Raw genomic sequence first — 20,545 nt, 5'->3', positions numbered from 1 at the left:
GCTCATTTGAACTGACAGTCTGGTTTCGGAGCTCCATTGGCTGACCAAGTCATCAATCCTGGGAGCGGATCCGCCCATTGTCCCTGCCGCGGCACGGGGAAAAGGCTTTGAAGTGGCGAAGGCGGTACCGAGCAAATTATGCCATGTGGTGCTCAGGAGCGACGTGCTTATTGGACGCCCTGCATGTGGGTAACGCCCATTCCTGAAGGATGTCCTCTCTTATTGGCTGAATCGGCCTCCCTAGATTCGCCGTCTGCGCGTTCACAGTTTTTCTATTCTCCGTCATGGATTGCGTCAGCAGCGTGAACGTGCTGCCGCGATAGCGGAGCACTCCCTGAACCTCTTGCGGTAATGACGTAGCTAACGTGCGTAGTGACAAAGACAGCGAGCCTGAAACCTATGGGGAAGGAATAAAAAAAGAAATTCAGTATCGTCGCCCTCCGTACTTAAAGACCATCATTTTGTGAACTGCTCGCCGCCCAGGGGGCCTCGGTGAACAAGCCCAAATTTGACAGCGGCGAGTGCGGATTTTGAGTCACCGTGAAGCCATTCAGCCGTTGAAGAAGACTGTGGCAACTGGCAGATTTTCCGTTGGACGGTCTCTAGGCTAGGGTATAGCGAGGGAGCCGCCATGGCAGTCGGATCATTGAGCCTCCACATCGGGATATGAAGAGCAAATACATGTGTCCAGAACCGTCAAGAAAACGCCACATTTACCCTCGATCCGCGTCGGACCGGCACCTATAGCGTCTTGAACTCTCCCCTCTTCATCTCCGAGAAACTGATTCGGGTTCCTGAAAGAAATCGCGACTGGTTTTAACCGGGGGGCCACAGGGAGAGGCCAGATTCATGACTATTTTAGTCGGAGACGGAAGACCAACAGCCCACTGAAAGAAAAGCTGGATTATAAGAAGGAAATGATGCTCTGATCGACCCGTGGTGGGAAAGAAAGGGTCTTTTATTAGGCGATAAGAACTAGAGTAAAGGATCGCGGGACGTAACCCTCTCTAGCCTAGTGTTATTCATTTACTGTCATCCCGTCTTGGATGAGAAGGTTCGGTGAATCGATCAGTCCTGCCGTTTAGCAAGTCACAATCTCCGAGTCGAGGGAACCCAAGGAACTGGATCATGTCGGGTCGGCCCAGGACCACATCCTTCGCGGAGAGCTGCAAACCAGTGCCGCAGCCCTCCGCGTTCGGCAGCATGAAAGTCAGCAGTAAGTACCCCGCTCTCGCTCTGCACGCACCGGGCTGGAGGCTAACCGTGGGCTAGCGCTGCCCAGTCCGCACGTATGACGTTAGCTTAGCACTGTCATGTATCTGTGTCACGGGCTGAGATTGACACACAGCAGCGCCGGGCCGGGGCCGGTCATCCTGGGTTAGCAGGCCGCGCCGCGCCGGGCCGGGCCGGGCCGGGCCGGGCCAGGGGAGGGTAGTGTTGGCACCGACCCAGGTTGAGAAACCAGACCCACTCCCTTTACCTCCGCTCCAGACTGTTGGTGGTGCTTTTGGGTGCAGATCGGATCGCGCAGCGGCGTTACTACACGACAGCGACGCGTGCACTGATGAAGGGGAAGCGATTGGTCGCCGCGTTACGCAACTGTCAAAGCGGAAGGTGCGCCCACGGTGGACTCGGTCGAAACCGACGTGGTCCCCGGAGAGGGCGGCTTCGCTCATCCCAATTTCTGCGAGCCGCGTCGAAATCACTCATCTGACGCCTGGATGGAGCGAGTGTGACCCTGTTCACGTATCCGGTTGAGGGAGGCTGCAGAGATTTCAGAGGGCTGTGCTACTGACTAGGCCCAGCTGCGGAACAGGGGAGGCTGGCACCTCGTCCAGACTCACATCTCTGTTATTTGCTCCTTTTATATCATCTGTGATTCAGTTCAACACACTTGGTTCAGTGGGTGTTTTATTCCAACCATTGTCTGTGTAAATATGTCTGTACTTTAGCATTTTATCATCAGTTTTTCCTATGACTTGGTGGTTGACCAGCAGATACGCCTGACCAATTTTTAAGATCAGCCGCTCACTGGCCTGGAGTATGTTGGAGACTATGAGACTATTTCAGCTGATGGATATGCTTTATTAATGAGTCATTACTGTCTACCTGCCGGGCTCCTCTGCACTCCAATCCAACCCTACACACATTCATGCGTGAGGAGAAACCGAGTGTGTTAAGGTGCAGAGGTTCCTGGTGGATGAGCTGATGATGAGGGTGAGGCCTAATACCTTTCTCAGAGTAGGGATGTCACAATCAGGTTATGGTGGAACCTCAAGACAACTCTGTTGCAATTAAAACATAAAAAATATGTATTTATATATCCTCAGGCCAGAGCCAGTTCAGTGTTGTAGTTTTGGGCTGGTCCTCTCAGCACATCCTAATTCTTGTAAAAGAAAACAGATTTTTACTTGAGGCCTGTTTGACCTAATTGCTATGGAGAATTCATTGACCCTGTGGTCTAAGCATCGTTTGAGTTCTCCATTATGATTCCTCAACTTGAAAGTATATTTGTAATATTTGTTTGCACGAGACACTCCTGGTATTAAAGGCTGAGACTGGAATAATGTAATTAATTGTGTACTAAATGATTAGAGTGATACTAGGATGATCTATTCAGCCCCAAAGAGAAATGCAGAGCTGTTGTTTATTGTGTGATATAATAGATATAACATTATGTATGTTTTTTTTAACAAGCTGTTTAATCCACAGTAATCATGGTAATGATTTATATATATATTTTTTAACACTGAGGATTTTACCTGGCTTCAAGTCAAGGCCGGCCGTCATCAGGTGATCTGAGTGTAAATGTGGAAAAATGTAAAGAATTCCAAATCTGAGACGTTTAATGCCAAGGTTAAGTCTTTAATTAGCCTTTCTTTATTTAATAACCTTATGCTAATGAAAGATGGCAGAACATCTTTACAATAATAATATTTTTATGTCGACATAATTAATTAACAGATTTTTTTCAACCTTGTTTATTTCCGATTAGCATGTTTACTCTACATAACTAATCAGAAACACTGATGTTCCTGTTTGGTTTTTCGTCTTTATCAGATTTTTTATTCAGAGGTACTTGATTTAAACACGTTTGCGTGACATTGCACGTGTCCTACTGTTAACCTGAACTCAGACCTCCTAACAATCACGCACACACGCTTTGTCACACACTTAAAAAGAGTGTGAATAACTTGTGTGATGATGTGAAGCAGCTGTATCCAGTGATCCTTGAGCGAAAGCAACCAGAACGCCGTCAGACACACACTCAGACACACTCATGCAGACTTATGTGCATGCATACAGTACATTGACACACCCACGTAAGTACTCATAGGATTTGTTTTTTTGGGGGTGAGACAGCTGGGCAGCAACAATGAGCGGCTTGTTTAGCATTTCAAAGCCTCATCTCTCCCTCTCACGCTTTCTCTTGTCTCCCCTGTCCTTACTCTGCCTCGCACACGTTTAGCAATGATGGGAACAAATTTAATTAATTGCTCTGTTTGATTTCAAATGAAACAGCAGTACTTGCAGTCAGGAAAAAAACAAAACATCTGAATCACCCAGGATTTGAAACGGCGCGGAGATTTAAGGGAAAAAAAAAGAACACGAGAGGATGATCAATCAGTCTCTGCTCAGTCCAGTGGATGTATTAACTGCAACGGCAGGACTGGGCAGCCACAGCTCTGCAGGCTTCACTCTGTGCAGTGTCCTTGGTTGGAAAACACGCTGATACCTCCGCATGTCGATCTAAGCCCGCCTGTTTCAGCGCTGGCATTCCTCTGACACTTTGTACCCATGGTGCAGTGAATTATCTCGCCAGCCTTGCAGTGGTGAAACCGTATTGGAACACCTTTCTATCTGCATACAATAAGTGTGCGGTAACACAGCACCCACTGCTTTTACTGGCGCTGCGGCGTGTTTTGTCGTTGAGGAATGTAACAAATCCCTTCATGTGTTCCTTTCCGATGTCACTTTGACCTGCAGTCAGCAGCTGACATGCACATAAAGCAGTGTGCATTTTGTATTTCAGCCGTATTAGCATGCCTTGCGTGGTAACGCTGCTCATACAGCCCCAGTAAGAAATGTTTGAATTCACATTGTGATTTACCTGTGACAGGTTTGTGGTTCGTTAATGCACTGTATGCGTTTGTGACTGCAGGCATTTGTCAGATTTCTGTTGGGATGTTTACACCGATTGGTTGTCGTAGTTTTATAATGACAACCGTTTCAGCTTGATTCAGCTCATTGGTACCACATACACCAACACCAGTCCATGGCCTCCACTGCACGACGCTGGTGTAGTTTTATTCAGCGGTGGTCTGAACTGGCTTGGTGACCTGAATAAAGTATTGACGCCATTAGCTGAAACTTTGACCAGCAGCCCTCACTCTCTCGCTCTCTGCTCCTACTTGCAGAATACTGTATGTTGCATCATTAGCTACACGTTTGAATTCCTTTATATCAATTCTATTGTTGTTTTTCACTCTCTTCTTTGATAGATTTAAAACTTACCGCCTCACGATCCTATCAGGGTATTTAATTTTTTAAGGTTTCAGTTGGAGGCTCTTTAATGGAATTTGAGATAATCCTTCATTCATCAACGGTTGTGATCGTGCCAATGTAATTTGAAGGGAATGTGCATGAGCATTTACAGATGAAAACTAATTTTTGGCAGACCAGTGTGTGGGAGGTCATCCTTCACACAAACTTCCCGTCAGTCATTGTGATGTCTGAAAGGCCGTTTCCAAAGGTTTGGTCATGAAGTCTCAGTGAGACTTGTGACTGTGTGTTTCTGCACAGACTTTTCTCACGGTGTGAGGAAGTGCAGAGGCGTCATAGAAATGGGTTGCTGGAATATGTAGGCAGAGTTATATTCCTGTGTCTCTCTCTCTCTCTCTCTCTCTCTCTCTCTCTCTTGGAAAGTCTATTTCTGTCTTACAGTATCAGTCTTCAGTTCCTCTTTTTAGACTTCTTCCTGGACAGTGAGGTCCTGTTTTTTTTTTTAAAAAACCTTGGCCCTTTCTCCCCAGCTGCCACCTCTTTATTTTTCATAATTGGCACATTTTCATTAACTGGACCATTTACCGGTCACACAGGAAACAAGCTGCACAGTAAAACCTTGTGTGTGTGTGTGTGTGTGTGTGTGTGTTTCTGGAGGCGCCATTTGTGTCGACGTTAGCACTCCTGCTTAAAGATAAACCCAGCAGATCAATGAGTACGACAGTGGGGACAGTCTTGTGTTCAGAGATTTCAAACCTCACAGGGTTGATTATCCCGTAGAGTTTGTTCTTTTAAAAGTCACACGTGCAGACTAGTCTCAGGTGAGTGCTTTGTCAGAGGTCAGGGTGCGATCGTCACTCCTCATTGAGAGGCTACTGTGCGCTGCTGGTGTCGTCCTGGTGGAGGTGGTCAGCCCCCACATGCTTTAAGACACCACGCCACAGTCATTAAGCACCGCTAATCCATCCAGCCGTCCATCAACATGATGTCTATGCCCACAGCGAGCGGCTGACACGTGTCGGTGGTGACATATTTTATATCAAAGCTTTTTAAATAGTTTTAGGCGTGAGTGTTTTGGATCATCCACAGCCTTTTTACGCTGCAGTATTCTCTAGTAGAAGCAGATGCTAATGGATTTTCATTTAAAGGGGGCTGCAGGTGGTGTGGAGGATTTGTCTTTGGGGGGATAGCACACATTCTTGACTAGTTGTCTTTTAACTGCCACTAATGTGAACTTTGACCTTTGACACCACGACGGGTAGGAGAAGTGTGAAGGAGAACGTGAGTAAGTAAACAGAAAGAAGGCTTCACAGCATGATCCATGATGGGCAGCAGGTCCAGAGGAATGATACGGAGCAAAGGTAGACAGACATGAGTTACAGCTGCTGTTGGTGTTGGTGGGGAAGTGAATTGGTTTGTTGCTACAGGAGGAGGTCGATGCAGGAGCATAAACTGGATTTAAGGAGGAGGGAGTCATGTGAGAGCCTATCCTGATTATAGCGCATTAGCAGCCCAAAGACACCAAATCGCTGCTTTCAAACAGTGTGGGCTGATACATCTGTCCAATGCCTGGATGCTCTGGGTGGATGGACGGACATTCAACCCGGCCAGGATTCACGCAGTCGGGTCAGCTGGGAGATGATCAGCGCAACCACAGCTGTTGACCGCTGGAAAGGAACGCTGGAGCTAAAAACGAAAGTTTCCAGCAGACACTGAAAACTCCAACATGTCGGATTTAGAGCACGTCAGGGTTGATGTGAGAGTATGAAAATTAGAAGCTCAAGTGCATTAATTGGCTCTTGCATTTCTCACCCCGGTCAGTGATGATAACATATATGTTTCTGTTTTGTTTTAACCTTCATGCACTTCTCTTTTTTTAATTATAGGGGACAAAGATGGCAGCAAGGTAACAACAGTTGTGGCCACTCCAGGCCAAGGCCCTGACCGACCACAGGAGGTGAGCTACACCGACACAAAGGTCATCGGCAACGGCTCGTTTGGCGTCGTCTACCAGGCCAAACTCTGCGACTCCGGGGAGCTGGTGGCCATCAAGAAGGTTCTGCAGGACAAGAGATTCAAGGTAAAACCTGCACACACTTTGTTCTTTATCAGCTCACTCGGCTCTCGGTTCTGTTTTGAACGTTCGGCTGTTAATGAATGTGACTGAGTTCGTAACTGTGTGCAGCGGCATGAATGAAGATCTTTCACAAGAACAGTGAGATCAGAAAAGCTGCCAAACGAGAGAAAACAAAGGAAAGACTCCTGCAGTGTGTGTCGTTTAATGTGTGGATTTCCTTGTAGGGACTGTAGACACACACACACAAACACGAACCGTCAAGTCAAGCTGTCACTGTGGAGATGTCATGTTTCCTTCCAAGCAGAGCTCTGCTGGAGCCACGTTGTCCCTGCTCCCTGGGTTCGGACTCCTCAGCGTCTCTGCTGTTTGTTCACAGTTAAAAGACCCGAGGCTGTGAAACCTGTGGGACAGCTGTTAGAGTCTCATTTATAGGTGTCAAAATTAGGATCAGGTGTCTACAGCGTCTGAATGCATGAAAAGCAGAGAACGGTCCTGAGGTGCTGGCAGTTGTTGTAGTTGGCGCAGCCGTTGTAGTCACATCCAACTTTGTGCTTAGACTGAGTACAATCAAGAGGCGCTTTTGATGGAATCAGTTCACTTTACTTTCCATACACATACTGTAATAAAATGTTCATTGTGATCAAAGGGAACATATTCTTTAGTATCAAACTGTTATCGCAGAACAAATATTTTTGTGAGTTTCATTTGTTTGTTCTCTGTTCAAATCGCATACTATGTCCTGACACACTCACGATGATGCAATACAGATATTACTATCATTTTCCCACATGTGCAGCGAAAAACCCAACACATTTTACCGTTTTGTAGTAAAATCTGTGTCATTTAGGCTTGAACAGAAGCATCTCCATCAGGTCCAGAGTGAAACTGTGCTGGGGACTCACGGTTTCTTCTGCACCGTGAGACGCCCACACTAATGACAGACTATTTAAACAAGCAAACTAAAGTCAGATGTCTAATAAAAGATCTAATTAATTGCAAACTGTTCATTTTGTCATTGTGAAAGTAAGTAAGAGGGGAACATAGACTTTAGTGATACCATTAGTGAAGCACTCTGCTAAAAACTATAGAGTTTGCTCTGACACACACCTTAAACCCTAAACAGCGTCTAGTCCGCGTGTGTCAGGAGGAAGAACATGACGAGTCACAGCAGGACGAGCTTAGGTGTCTCCTGTCGTCTCCTCAGCTCCAACCCCCCGTGAGAAGCGCTGAAGTTCACTCAGTGCTCGCCTGTCGCTCCTTCGCCCTGGCACTGTGGTGCTGAACCAACCGGTTCATCGGAATCGCTGCCCTGGATTTAACCTTTCAGGAGGTTCTACGCGGGTTTTCAGCAGGTGATGCTCCGTGGCTCTGTAACACCAGGCAGGATGGATGATGTGTAGCAGTCTGGAGGCAGGCCATCTGTTCCTTTTGTAGTGCCGCGTGCTGGACATGATGAAGTCATTTCCTGCTCTTCCTGCTGGTTTGTGGTTAGCACAATAGCAGGTTGCGTCTTTTAAACAGTTTCGTGGTCGGCTGCAACTCACACGCATTGTTTTTTTCTCTTCTGTCGCTTCGTCCACCGCCCCCTTCAAAGCGATCTCATCTTCTATCTCACCGCTTCTACATGCTTGGCCTGTTCTTACTTGAGAACAACTTGTAATGTAAACCGAGACAAATGAAAGCTTAGACTCCTCATATGACGGCCAAGCTTTCGCTGTGGAGCACGCACGCACACACACACACATACAAACACCTGCGTTCTATTTAGTTCTCGTTTCTTTTTATCCTTGCTCCACACTTCTGTTTTTTCTGTCTGCTTTGGTGCTCATCTGTGACGTGAGCCTTTCAGGGTCCTGGGCTGTCTGGCCTCTTATTGTATCTCTCTCACTCACACACAAGCATACATTAAATGGTGTAATCATGTGAAGTATGGAATTCCGTAGGTGCACTTGAAAACCCTATTGTATATATGTTGCGTTTTTTTTTTTTTTTTAATTTTGCACAATTAGTTTCAGACTTGCAAAACATACTTCAACAAGCTATGAGGCACAGAGGTTTGCACCATGTGCAAACAGCCCACGCAGGCCTGTGAGGCATTTATGTACTGCTATATAATTCACTACACGTACCGTAAGGAGGTTCAAGTGCTTTTGTTGCAATCTCTCATTACAGGTTTGTTGTTTTTGGTGGAGCTTAGACCTGAAAACCTCCAGCTCTTATCAACCTGTGTCACAGTCTACTTCCGGATCTATTTTCCAGCTGCTTTTTTAGTGCTAGAATGTGAATAGGTTGCGTCTTTTATTGTCTCGGTGGTCTTCCAGTCCGCCTGCTTCTGGTGCATTGTGGTTTATGTCCTCCTCCACTCCCATGTGAGGGATCACATATCAGCCTATTGGAAAATGGATGCTCACTGTAGCGTCAACACTTGCCCTCGCTCAGAGCCTGTGTGCTGCGTGTCAGTTCTAGGTGTCTGTTATGACTGACGTCTGCTCCTTTTCTACATTATTATTATTATTATCTACAAATCCCACAGGAGGTCGACAAAATCACATTTTACTGGGTCTCGTGTTTCCACATTAAATTGGTGATGAACACAGCAATTTATTTTAACTCAATGTCTCTCACTTCAATGTACAACTGGTCTCATTAAAAATGGAAATAGTGAGAGACAGAATGAAGACACAGCAGTGTTTATAATGTTCAATCCATTGAATTCCAAAGCAGTCGTGTTGGATTTGTAGCCTACAACAAATTAAAGTGAGCTTATAAGCTTTGCGTGGGTCCTGGTTTGTATTGATTGGCCACCTAACAAATGAGACGTTCCATTTGGCTTGTTATAAGGAAGCGCCACTGATGTAATACAGACAAAATGAGCATGAGCTTGCAGAAATGCTTATTAATAGTTTGTTTTTCCCCTTTTCAGTAATATTCTCTTTGAATGAAATAATGTGTAATACTAAGGACAGGATGCCAGTGATGACTAAACCGTGACAGAGTAAATACCCCAACGGGTGCTAGTGTGTTCCTGGCATGGTAACATAGAACGATGGTAGGTGAGGTGTTTTACTGAGTATAGCGGCATCTATTATGGGCTTGTAGTGTGGCCCAGATGTGACATATTATTGATTTGGCGTTTCTGAGGGAATTATTAACCATTAAGCCTACAGAATGATGCTGGCTTGTACTATACTTTTGGTTTGGTTCACTGTTACGTTCAGGGTGATCTTCAGGCTGTTACAGTCCAGCTGTGCGCTGATGGAAATAATAAGAGACGGACTGAACCACTTCAGAGTTCTGATGTGGTTCCATTTGATCGTGTACGGGTCAGCAGCAATGACTGCAGCTGAGCAGGGCTCCAGCGACCAGCCCGCCTGCTCCTCCTCCATACGCTACATATATTCAACACACACACACTCACTCACACACACACACACTTGACCACTCCCACGGAGCCTCTGCAAGGAGAGAGGGCGTTGTCCGTGGAGGGAATGTGGTCACCCTTAGGCTCGGAGAACAGCCCACACCGCATTATTGAACTGCTGCTGCTGGGATGATGGGTCCTGTTCCGTCTGACCAGTTAAAAATAACCGCCTGGGGATTGAATCCTCATAACGTGACAGACGAGTGTGGAAAGACGGCAGCATATCTGGCTGAGCCAGCCGGCACGGTTCTGACCCATATAATGGTGGATCTCATTACTCACCCAGTCACTCAGCCAGCAAGCGCCACAGACAGGCTTCTACTGTTTTTGCCAGCACATTCAGGCAGTAACAGCCAATAACAAATCCCATTGTCATTTCATATTAATACCAGTACTCTAAGCTCTTATTGTAATCATTGTGATTAGAGTTGCCTCAACCGATATTATAACGTTCACTTTGTAAGTTTACAAACCAAATTTCTATGTAATGACGTCGCTCCGCCACCGATTTTGTGTCTTTTTTCTATTTGTGTCTGTGCATTGTGTGGCCGTGTTCTGGCCATCCTCTATTCAGTCACCACAGTTCAGTCAACACTCTCCAAATGTTACACAAGCACTTTGGATCAAGTCAACACAAAGCACCATGATAAAGAGGTGGAGAGAGAGAGAGGATGAAGAGGGGAGGAGAGGAAAAGGGGGAGAACACATAATGGAGCCGTTAAAGCTTTATGTAAGGCTTGAACTCCTGCCCACCTTGAGAAGTGCATATACTGTACACGGCCATTCTCCACTCTGACACGGTGTATAAGAATATAGATGAAGTGCTCTTCACCAGGTTCAGTGCTTCGTTTTGTTCTCGTGGCCCATTGAAAACGCGTCATCACTTGATTTAGCACATTTATTTTCACATCTTTTTCTCAGTACCCTTTCTGTCAGAGTGCATCTAAGATGCTGGTTTCTTACTTGTGACTTTTTCTCTAGGTGCCTTTGGCCACTGGAAGGCAACACACATGCATAATGGTGTCGATATATATTTCATCCTGAGGGATGTTTCCTTCCATCATGTGTCAGTTTTTCTATTTATTAGCGTACTTTTGCTGCCAGCAAAGACTAAGACTGATTGTTTCTGACAAACTGGCTCATTGTGACAGCCTGACAACAATGACAGTTTGGCAACATTATAAAGAATACTTACTTTAATGGTTGTTTTGCAAGTACACAGTGATGTCATGTCTGAGGCCTAAATGTAACCTGTCGTTCATCATTTTGTTTTTTTGCAGAACCGTGAGCTGCAGATCATGAGGAAGTTGGACCACTGCAACATAGTGCGTCTGCGCTACTTCTTCTACTCCAGTGGAGACAAGGTCAGTAGCTTTGCTTCTTCTAAATGTTCCATCAGTATATGCAAGTCACTGTGAGTCACTCTCGACTGAAACTATGGCTTCATTAGTAAAAAGGCAGAGAACTTTTAGGGATTTTTAACTTTTCAGAAATTGCCTGTAATAATCAATTCACTGAGCTTCTGATGAACAAGATAAATTGTTTACAAGAAAACTAATGGTACAACATATAGAACCTGCAATATTAGCTGACAACTAATCTATTAAAACTATTTTGCATCCTACACTACTCCCATTAATGATACATTTTTCTTGTGAGTTTGGTCTCTTGTAGATTTTCTGCATTTATTAATATTTTTTTTAGAACTTTTAGTTGCACCTCGTCTCAACATGTCTCTGCCCCCTGGCTTCTCTGTCCCTCAGTCAACGTTGTGATAGGGAAGCCCCTTTCTTTGCCTCGCCGCCTGTCTCTGTTGACCGCCGGGGGTCCCCTGGAGACTACCAGGCTGGACTATGTCACTGGACTAGCTAACAAACAGGCGTACGTCCATGGGTCCAATATAGTCACGCATGCCGTCGGGACTATACCCATGACACTGCGTTTAGGAATGCTGCACACTTCCCGACGCCAAGGAAGGCTGCTGGGGATTAGAGGGGAGAGGTGACGGCGGCGGTGGGTTGGAAGAGAGAGTGAGCGATGGGCAGGGGGCCCTCCAGACTGGAGGGTGACAGCTAATTATAGACTCACCCGAGCCCTCCCCTCCATGCTGTGAGCTCCTTCCTGTTTCCACCACCCATCTCACACCATGTGCTCACTGACCTCTGGACATCTCAACTAACTGACACACAAATGTCCCAAAACCTTCAGTACTATTTTGATGAATTTGAATTTCTTTGTATTTCACTTTCACACCTTTTTAAATCCCTTTCACTTCTCCTCTCACCACACTGCATCTCCCCAGCTAATTATGGAGACTGGCACTGTGTTGGCTTAAGAGTATTTGCCCTTCAACAGGTGAGAAAAGGGAGAGGGGCTTGTTATGCAGACAATAAGTAATGTCAGCTGTGTACAAACACGCTAATGAGCAGATGATGGCTGTGCAGCGGGTGGGGACAGGTGTGTGTAGGTGTTGTTTCTGTCTGGATGTGGGTGTTCTTGCCGACTGCAGCTGTTAGGCAGACTCAGACTTCTGCTACTGTAGCTACCAGCGTGTGCACAGGTCTTATCTAACTGCTGGCATGTCTCGTGGCTGACACACACTGTGCTTTTTGCGTTTACCCTTTAACCACTTGTATAATACTGTTCAAACAGGTACAAGCCGTGTAGGCAGGTCAGCAAACACAGGTTGTTTTTTACGTCTTCACAGTAATTGGTGCTGTAGCTGGAGTTGGACGTTCTAACACCACAGCCCCACCCACCGACTGAAATGACAAAGACCTGGGAGTCTGAGTGTCAGGAGGAGCAGCCTCCGTAACTGTTTCCTTTTCTTTGGAGCGTAAAGAACATTATAATTACTACAACGTCATCCTATCTGCCTGTGATCGTCCCAGCCTTTACGGTCGGGCGCCACATGTAGCATATGCCCAGATCTGAGCATATGACAGGCCGCGGTTGAGCAACGTTGCTTCTGGGTAATGAAGTAGTTGGTAGAACTGCCACAAGCCTTGCCAAGAAATGGTGAGAGACAAGTGAGTGTGTGTGTGTGTGTGTGGCACGTCTAACACATCCCCAATCTGGCTTTGGGCCTTGGACGTATTAATAGGTGTAGATGCATGGTGTGATTTTGCAACCGGCTTCATTAGCGTTTGTCGAATTGAGGGTAATTTTCACTCGGCGTCCGCGTTTGCGCTGCTGCTCACGCTGACACGAGCGTCGCACACTACTACTGCCCAGATTCCCATCAGCCCCCGTCTCTTCACACCACAGCACTGTGATTTGTTGCTAATAGATAGCTGAGCCAGTTGTTCTGGTGCAAGCAGCTTTCTCAACAAATTAGCAGCTGAGTGAACAGGAGTGACCGCGGAGCCAATCAGATTCCCGCCGAGCTAACCATCTGGGAACGAGCCAAGGAAGTGGCTTTGTAGCGATGCAGGAAGTGAGTCATTCCTGTTGCTAGGCTAAATATAGCCTTGGTGGCGCTAGCGGGAGGCGGAGCGGCCTCTTTAGCCGTCAATGGAACCTTTGGTGGAGAGCGAGGAATGGCCTCAGATGTAGTGGACGAGCTGCTTAGAAAATGCTGCTTTTTGTCACCATCAGTGTCTGTGGTTGTCTCCCAGTCCAGCCACGAGTCTGTTACAAATCCCTCATCGTATATTGCCTGATTGTGAGTGGGAGAGAGCGGTCACTACAATGCAGGGCATTGAGCTGCTACAAGTGTAGCCCACAGTCTGTTTGGGAGCCCTTCAAGGCCTCAGCTCACTCATTGTGCGTCGGCTCTGCAAAGCGAACGGACGGGTAGAGGAGGCAAAAGGATGCAGACACACAGACACAGTACCCAAAAATGTGGAAGTCCTTGTTTTATTCTCTCAGGGCGGGGTTTTTTTAATTCAAGCACACGTTGGTTGGACGCTGGACTACACATGTCCACGTCCCAAATTTGCAGTACAGTACAGGCACAGTTTGGTACAGTAGGGGAGTCTGCAGACACTAAAAAGGAGCAAGGCCATATTCAATCACTATTACTTTAAAATAACCCCAGCCTTATGCAGGGAAGATGAGGTTTCACTGTAATTATTGCTAATTGTATTTCAGTTCGACCTGTAAATCCAATTTTGCAGTCAGGATTTAAAGGTCTCGCGTCATGATTCCCCAAGAATCATTCTGCCACTCAGCGCTGTCTACCTCTGGCCGCGATCGAATGGAAAGTAAGTCCTAGAATAAGTGGGCTGAGCAGTGCCGGCCAGCTTCCCTTCAGGGTCAGTGTGCCACAGAGTTGAACGGGCTCCCCCCACCCGCTGACAGGGGCCGTGTTCCACCAGAAAAAGAGGAAATGAGGAAATGATATCATTGTCTGCAGCCACAATTGAAGCACCGGCCTTGTGTATTTCCTGCCCTCAGGGAAAAACGTCTATACAATGGGCCCCAGTTGTACTATGAAAATGAATATGGGAGCTGCAGAATCCCAAAGAGACACTGAAACATATGTAACTATTAGGATGTAAATAAGGTGCTTTTTACTGTTACAGGACTTTTATTGTTACATTTGTGTTTATATGTATTGTTTTAACACAGATTTGGATGTGCTCATGTATGACCTCTGTTTTCCCACTTTGTCCAACAGAAAGATGAAGTCTATCTGAATTTGGTTCTGGACTACGTTCCTGAGACGGTCTACAGAGTGGCCCGACACTACAGCCGAGCCAAACAGACTCTGCCCATGGTTTACGTCAAGGTACTTGTTTTAGACAAAGCCTCCACAGCTTCAGATTTAAGATTCATTCACCTTTAATTCAGTTCCAATTCACTTGATTTCAGCAGATTAATTCACTTGCATTGTTCCTGCCTCTGGTCACAAAGGGGACTTCTGCTTGCACAGTTTTATGTTGGTTTGAGTTGCATCAACTCAACCATACTGATTTGTGTAATAGAAAACATGTACATCTACATCTCGGGGCAAAAGTCCCTGACAAACTAATACATTCTCAGTTCAGTGTTTACATTAAATGCAAAGCGATCCTTACTTTTTACTACAATGGCTAATTTGTGACCCTGTTGTTTAAACCTTTGTTAATGAAGCATGATGTATATGGCTGCACTGAGATGTAACCTTGAGTGGTGTTTTCCATGCATAAACCCTATAATCAGACCTCTGTGTGCATGTGTGTGTGTGTGTGCTTGGCCATAGCTCTACATGTACCAGCTGTTCCGGAGCCTGGCTTATATTCATTCATTTGGGATCTGCCACCGGGACATCAAACCTCAGAATCTGCTGCTCGACCCAGAGACTGCTGTGCTCAAGCTCTGTGACTTTGGCAGGTGAGTCACAAAGAGTAGCCACAGTTTGTCCAGTAAAACAAAAGAAATCCAAACCCCTGTGTATTTGTAAGGGAGATGTTGGTGATGATACCGATCGTGTGTTGTCGTTTTGTGTGCAGTGCCAAACAGTTGGTCCGCGGGGAGCCCAACGTGTCCTACATCTGCTCTCGCTACTACCGAGCCCCAGAGCTCATCTTTGGTGCAACTGACTACACCTCAAGCATAGGTAGGCTCCCTCCAGCCATTAAAGTCCCCATCCACACAGGACTTTACTATCAACACGTCTGAGCGTCTTCTGCTGTTGTCTGACTCGGTTTTAATTTTGGTGACCTGTTTTTTCCTTTTAGATGTGTGGTCAGCCGGTTGCGTACTGGCAGAACTGTTGCTAGGGCAACCGATCTTTCCCGGTGACAGTGGGGTGGACCAGTTGGTTGAAATTATCAAGGTAATAACTGGGGTGAGCCTCTGGGTGACAACGGCTGCATTAGTGGTGATATGGGGGCTAATGTTTCTCCCCATGTGTCGCGTCTCTTCCAGGTTCTGGGTACCCCAACCCGAGAGCAGATCCGAGAAATGAACCCCAACTACACCGAGTTCAAGTTTCCCCAGATCAAGGCACATCCTTGGACTAAGGTGAGTCAGCAGGTACAGGAGCACTTTTCTTTCTCTAAGATCCATGAATGTAGTATTCCTCCATGCTTGTTTTGCTAGTATGCTCGCTTCCTGCTTGTGAACCATCTAACCTCCACCTCCATCTGCTAGAGATTCTTGACCCCAAACTGTATCTGATTTTTAAACCAATTGGGCTAGTTCATGAAATTGGAAATATGTTTCTTTCTTGCTAATAATGATATGTATCCAGATATTTTATCGTATCTAAGAATATCAGAAAGATAAATCAATGTTTTTCTGAGTGAAGGGTTCATGATGCTGTGTTTAATACATTTGGATCTAGTGATACCATGAAAAACCCACCTTTGACAAACGTCATGCTCTCATGCAACAATCATGTGCTTCATTTGTGCCCTTCATCAGCCATAAAACCTGGAGAAATGTCATAATCTGTTGTGTGTTTTAACGCTGCCTGTGGAACAGACTTGATGTGAGCTCTGTCTGCATGTGACTTAGTGCATAATTGGTGTCCAGGTGTTCCGGCCGCGTACTCCCCCAGAGGCCATCGCTCTCTGTTCTCGCCTGCTGGAGTACACGCCCACGGCCCGCCTCACCCCGCTGGAGGCCTGCGCGCACTCCTTCTTCGACGAGCTGCGTGACCCCAACGTCAAACTGCCCAACGGGAGAGAGAAGCCCTCCCTCTTCAACTTCACCACCCAGGGTGGGCACGCACACGCACGCACACGCACGCGCACACGCACACACACACACACACACACACACACACACACACACACACACACACACACACTGAACTTTAAGAGCATTATTCAGTCTTTATTACTCTGCATTAATTTACATACATCAACTTCTCCTGTGTTGTTTATTTTTTTTGATAATAAAATCTCATTATGAGACATCAACACATTCTTTTTCTTTCAGAGTTGTCCAGTAATCCCTCTTTGGCCTCCATACTCATCCCTGCCCACGCCCGCAGCCAGGCTGCCGCCTCCACCCCAACTAACACCTCTGCCACCACAGGTCAGAACTCTACCCGTTACGGCTGCATGAATGTTGATCTGGTGGTGAAATCTGCAGCTGCTAACATGATACACTGAACCCTCTAATGGTCAGTGTAGTTATTTCTAAGTAAGATTTTACCTTTAGCTTCAGGTCTCGCTCATGAGTCAAGCCACCTAACAACCTCAGTTTCACACATTAACACCTGAGGGAAGCTTGCTACACCTTGTAACAGCTGAGCTCCTCCAGTGGAGTGTTAATAAGCCTGAACATGTAGGTGTTGCTGTCGACTATGCACCGTAGTCGCTGGTGGAGGAATGAAGGAACATTTCTTTTCACTTTTCTTAGCCACGCTTTTGCTCTTTGACTGTGTTCTAAAGCTTGTTCACTGAAAAACTTTTCTGGTTTTCCACAGATGGCAGCAGCACAGAGCGAGGTCCCACCACCACCACCGCCTCGGCCTCGGCCTCCAACTCCACCTCCTGAGCCAACAGTGCGCCCTCCCCGTCCCGGTCTCGGCCTCAGCCCCAGCCCACGGCCTCTCCATTGCCCCGGCCAGGGGGTGAGCCCCGCTTTGCCCTGCTCTCCTTCCACACAGCAGGGGCGATGCTGACGCAGTCCGGGTTCAGCAGCTAGCCAACAGCCCCATGCCACGACCACAAACCAAGCATCCCCAATCTGCCTTATTGTATCTCCGACTGGCCCTCATCCAGCTATTTGAACTCAACTCCACCGTCTGTCAAAGAAGTCTCTCCATGCTCCGCCAACAGGGGAGCAAAGTGCAGGTCCAGAGGTGTTGTTGACTGTACTGTTAATAAAAGTACACTGTACATGTATAAACAATGCTAGCCTGCTAATGTGCATAAAAGGACAATCTGTAGAAAACGTCCTGAGCTGTTCCCCTTTGCCCTCTCCCCATCTGGCCCTTTCCCTCGCATTGTCCCATTTTTTTGCATCCTCATCCTTTGACCTCTGACCTCTGTACCATGGCCACTCCCCCATCCCTTGAGTTCCTCTTGTAGTGCATGGCCTGAGTATGGTTAGGAGCACCCTCTCACTTCTCACCTTCACTTCCGCAGACAAGGCATGAGGCTCACGCACGTGTATACACGCACACAGACACTCACACACACGCACACACACGCACACACATACACACACACTCACCCCACGCACACGTCTTCACACACGTGGACGCATGATTAAAGTGGAAAGACAGACACAATCTACCTGCGGGGTAATGTGTGGACATTTATTTTCTTTCCCGGGGTTTGTTTTTAAATGGTTAGCAAGCTGTTTTACTCCACTCCGTTTTTAGGTTTTGTTTCGTACTCCTGGGCAGATGTTTTCAGATTGCCATTTGCGATGGATGTGACATGTATCTGGTCCTGTGTGCTTGTACAATATATACATACAATACAAAACAGACACGCAAACACACAGTTTATATATTACTTTTCCTTATGTATAAAAAGTATATATAGATATATGTATATTAACTACAATGGTTCAGAAATCATTTATGGTGAGCTCATATCTGGCAGAGCAGTGGCAATATTTGCTGCTGCCTAAAGACAATAGATTTAGATGAGTTGGTGTTTATTGAGTTTGTTTTCGTTTGTTTGATTTTGGCTGGAGTGAGGTTAGATTCCAGCGGTCACCTCCGTTTTGTCATGCTGTCTATATAGAGGCTGTGGATGGATTTAGGGCATTGCTCTATTCCGTGTTTTTGTACCGACCCTGTCTCTAACAGTATGTCTGTGACAGTGCAGTGTCTAGACGAACACCTTCCCCCGTCTACTTTCTCCTCTGTCTCTGTGAGCAACTTGAGATGTTTCTTAACACTTTTCTTTCCTTAATTCTTGGAGAAGCCTCTCTTTCGGTCAGCCACAAACGTTCTCATGTGTTGTGACCACGGACTGAAGTGTTAGCCTAGCGTGGTTTCTCCTCCACCTGTCGCACATAGAGCCACTCGGTACAGTCTGTTGAAGCGTCTTATTTACAGAGAATACTCACTACATAAAAAAGAAAAAGCAGAATTTGTATATACAGTATAAATGCTCCTTACCAAAATTCTGACTTGTATGTTGTTGTTTTTTTATGTTGTTATGTTGATTATTTCTTCCATGTTGAGTTTAAGGTATGTATATATGCAGACCCATGTACTGTTTATGAGCAAAAACAAAGATGACAAAGGGTAGAGACAGAAAAGAAATTAAAAAAATTAAAAAAACAAAATCAGGGCAGAACTGATGTTGTTGATGGATATGATGATGATAACGATCAGCTTTATCCAGCCATATGTCCAATCTTACCTGTACAGTACAGTAGATGACAGCTGTATTATTGTAACAAGAACTAGTCATGTATAGTGTAACTATAGTTTGGAGTGCCTTTGCTTTCATACACCTTCGCCTTGTCCCCCCCTCCCCCCTTTCAGATATTGTGACTCTCCCTTTGGTGCTGTTGAATGTCCTGCTAGCCTGCAACACGTCCTCACGACCCCCCTTCACTCGCACCTCTGTCCCTTTTTCATTGCACACTTCATGTAATATACAGACATGGTTCACTCTAAGGAAACTTTCCTTATCTGAAGACAAAGTAGACCAGTGTTTATTTTATTAGATGTTTAATAATCTCCATCAGAAATGAACACACACTCATCCCGGCCCAGATGCGGAGGCATGACGTGTCCGTGGGGGGTTTTCTGGATGGCGGCAGGGGGTTAAACCGGCCTCGTATACTGTATGCTGTACATACAGTGCAGATAAGGTTCTGTATTACTGCATTGGTTCTGTTACCAAAGCCAAACTATGACGTAGTTGTGTTGAGCCATCCTCAGAGGCAATAATGTATTCCGACGTTCTCTCTCTGGATATCCGTTGTTTCTCTGTCCTCTTGCTTGTTCCTGCTCCCCGTCTTCTCGGAGGCCGGGGGGGAGGGATTCAGTAGCACCTAAAGGGGCTGAGTCATGTAGCCTTTCTCCTGTCTCCTGCTTGCTGTAGTTTTGAATTCATGAACATGTTGTTGCCCTCCACCAGAAATTCTGAGTGCTTCACCCCACCGACTCCAGAACAATAAAAACACCACGAGTTTTTAACAAACATAAAAAGCAAGTGAATATGCTAGTTGAATATATTATACTAGCATATGAACTAGCTTGATGTGCTAACTGGGGTTTAAGAACTGAAAAAAACATGGAAAATACTACAAAACATCCTGTATTACAGTACTACTACTTGAATGCCTATGTTTGTGACTGAATTTTTTTTTTTATTTTTGTTTTGTTTTTCTTCTGTTCTGTGAAGGTATGCTAAATGTGCGCCTCTGTAAATATTCCCTCTGCGTGCTCTGAGGAATAGTTCCCTGGTACTGTAATTTGCATTAAATAAAGAGTAGGATAGCCTGGAAATGATCAAGCTCCGTGTGTGCGTCCTGATTTATTTGGCTGAGTTTGGTGAGTTTACGTTAAAAATGTGAGTTGCATTAGATCCTTAACGTCCGTGCACTAAGTGGCAGTTTTGCTGTTATTTTGGGAACGGTTAGATATTTCTCATAGGCTGCAGCTCATCACCCCTACAGACCTGCAGGTCAGG

The 20,545-nt window shown here is 46.0% G+C and overlaps 1 protein-coding gene across 2 annotated transcripts; it reads left to right on the top strand.

Annotated features, from left to right (window-relative positions):
* Nucleotides 1–325: 325 nt before the first annotated feature.
* Nucleotides 326–20,368, top strand: gsk3ba (glycogen synthase kinase 3 beta, genome duplicate a). Of its 2 annotated transcripts, none has more exons than XM_029136092.3 (11): nucleotides 326–1,216; nucleotides 6,390–6,583; nucleotides 11,282–11,365; nucleotides 14,623–14,733; nucleotides 15,187–15,317; nucleotides 15,437–15,543; nucleotides 15,665–15,762; nucleotides 15,855–15,962; nucleotides 16,464–16,650; nucleotides 16,872–16,970; nucleotides 17,365–20,368. In XM_029136092.3, the coding sequence occupies exons 1-11, from the start codon at nucleotides 1,129–1,131 to the stop codon at nucleotides 17,433–17,435; spliced, it is 1,278 nt and encodes a 425-aa protein (XP_028991925.1). In that variant the 5' UTR covers nucleotides 326–1,128; the 3' UTR covers nucleotides 17,436–20,368. The 2 variants fall into 2 exon arrangements, with proteins under 2 accessions (XP_028991925.1, XP_028991927.1); XM_029136094.3 differs by having other exon boundaries at nucleotides 328–1,216; nucleotides 15,855–15,950.
* The last annotated feature ends 177 nt before the right edge of the window (nucleotides 20,369–20,545 follow it).

This window comes from Betta splendens, chromosome 21 (assembly GCF_900634795.4).
Source record: "Betta splendens chromosome 21, fBetSpl5.4, whole genome shotgun sequence".
NCBI lineage: Eukaryota > Metazoa > Chordata > Actinopteri > Anabantiformes > Osphronemidae > Betta > Betta splendens.
This window is presented reverse-complemented; position numbering and strand designations above follow the sequence as displayed.

Excerpts from the sequence above, each read along its gene's own strand:
- gsk3ba (XM_029136092.3), top strand. The coding sequence starts at position 1,129 with ATGTCGGGTCGGCCCAGGACCACATCCTTCGCGGAGAGCTGCAAACCA. Across the intron at positions 11,366-14,622 it reads TCTACTCCAGTGGAGACAAG|AAAGATGAAGTCTATCTGAA; the intron begins GTCAGTAGCTTT and ends TTTGTCCAACAG. Across the intron at positions 15,963-16,463 it reads GGACTAAGGTGAGTCAGCAG|GTGTTCCGGCCGCGTACTCC; the intron begins GTACAGGAGCAC and ends ATTGGTGTCCAG.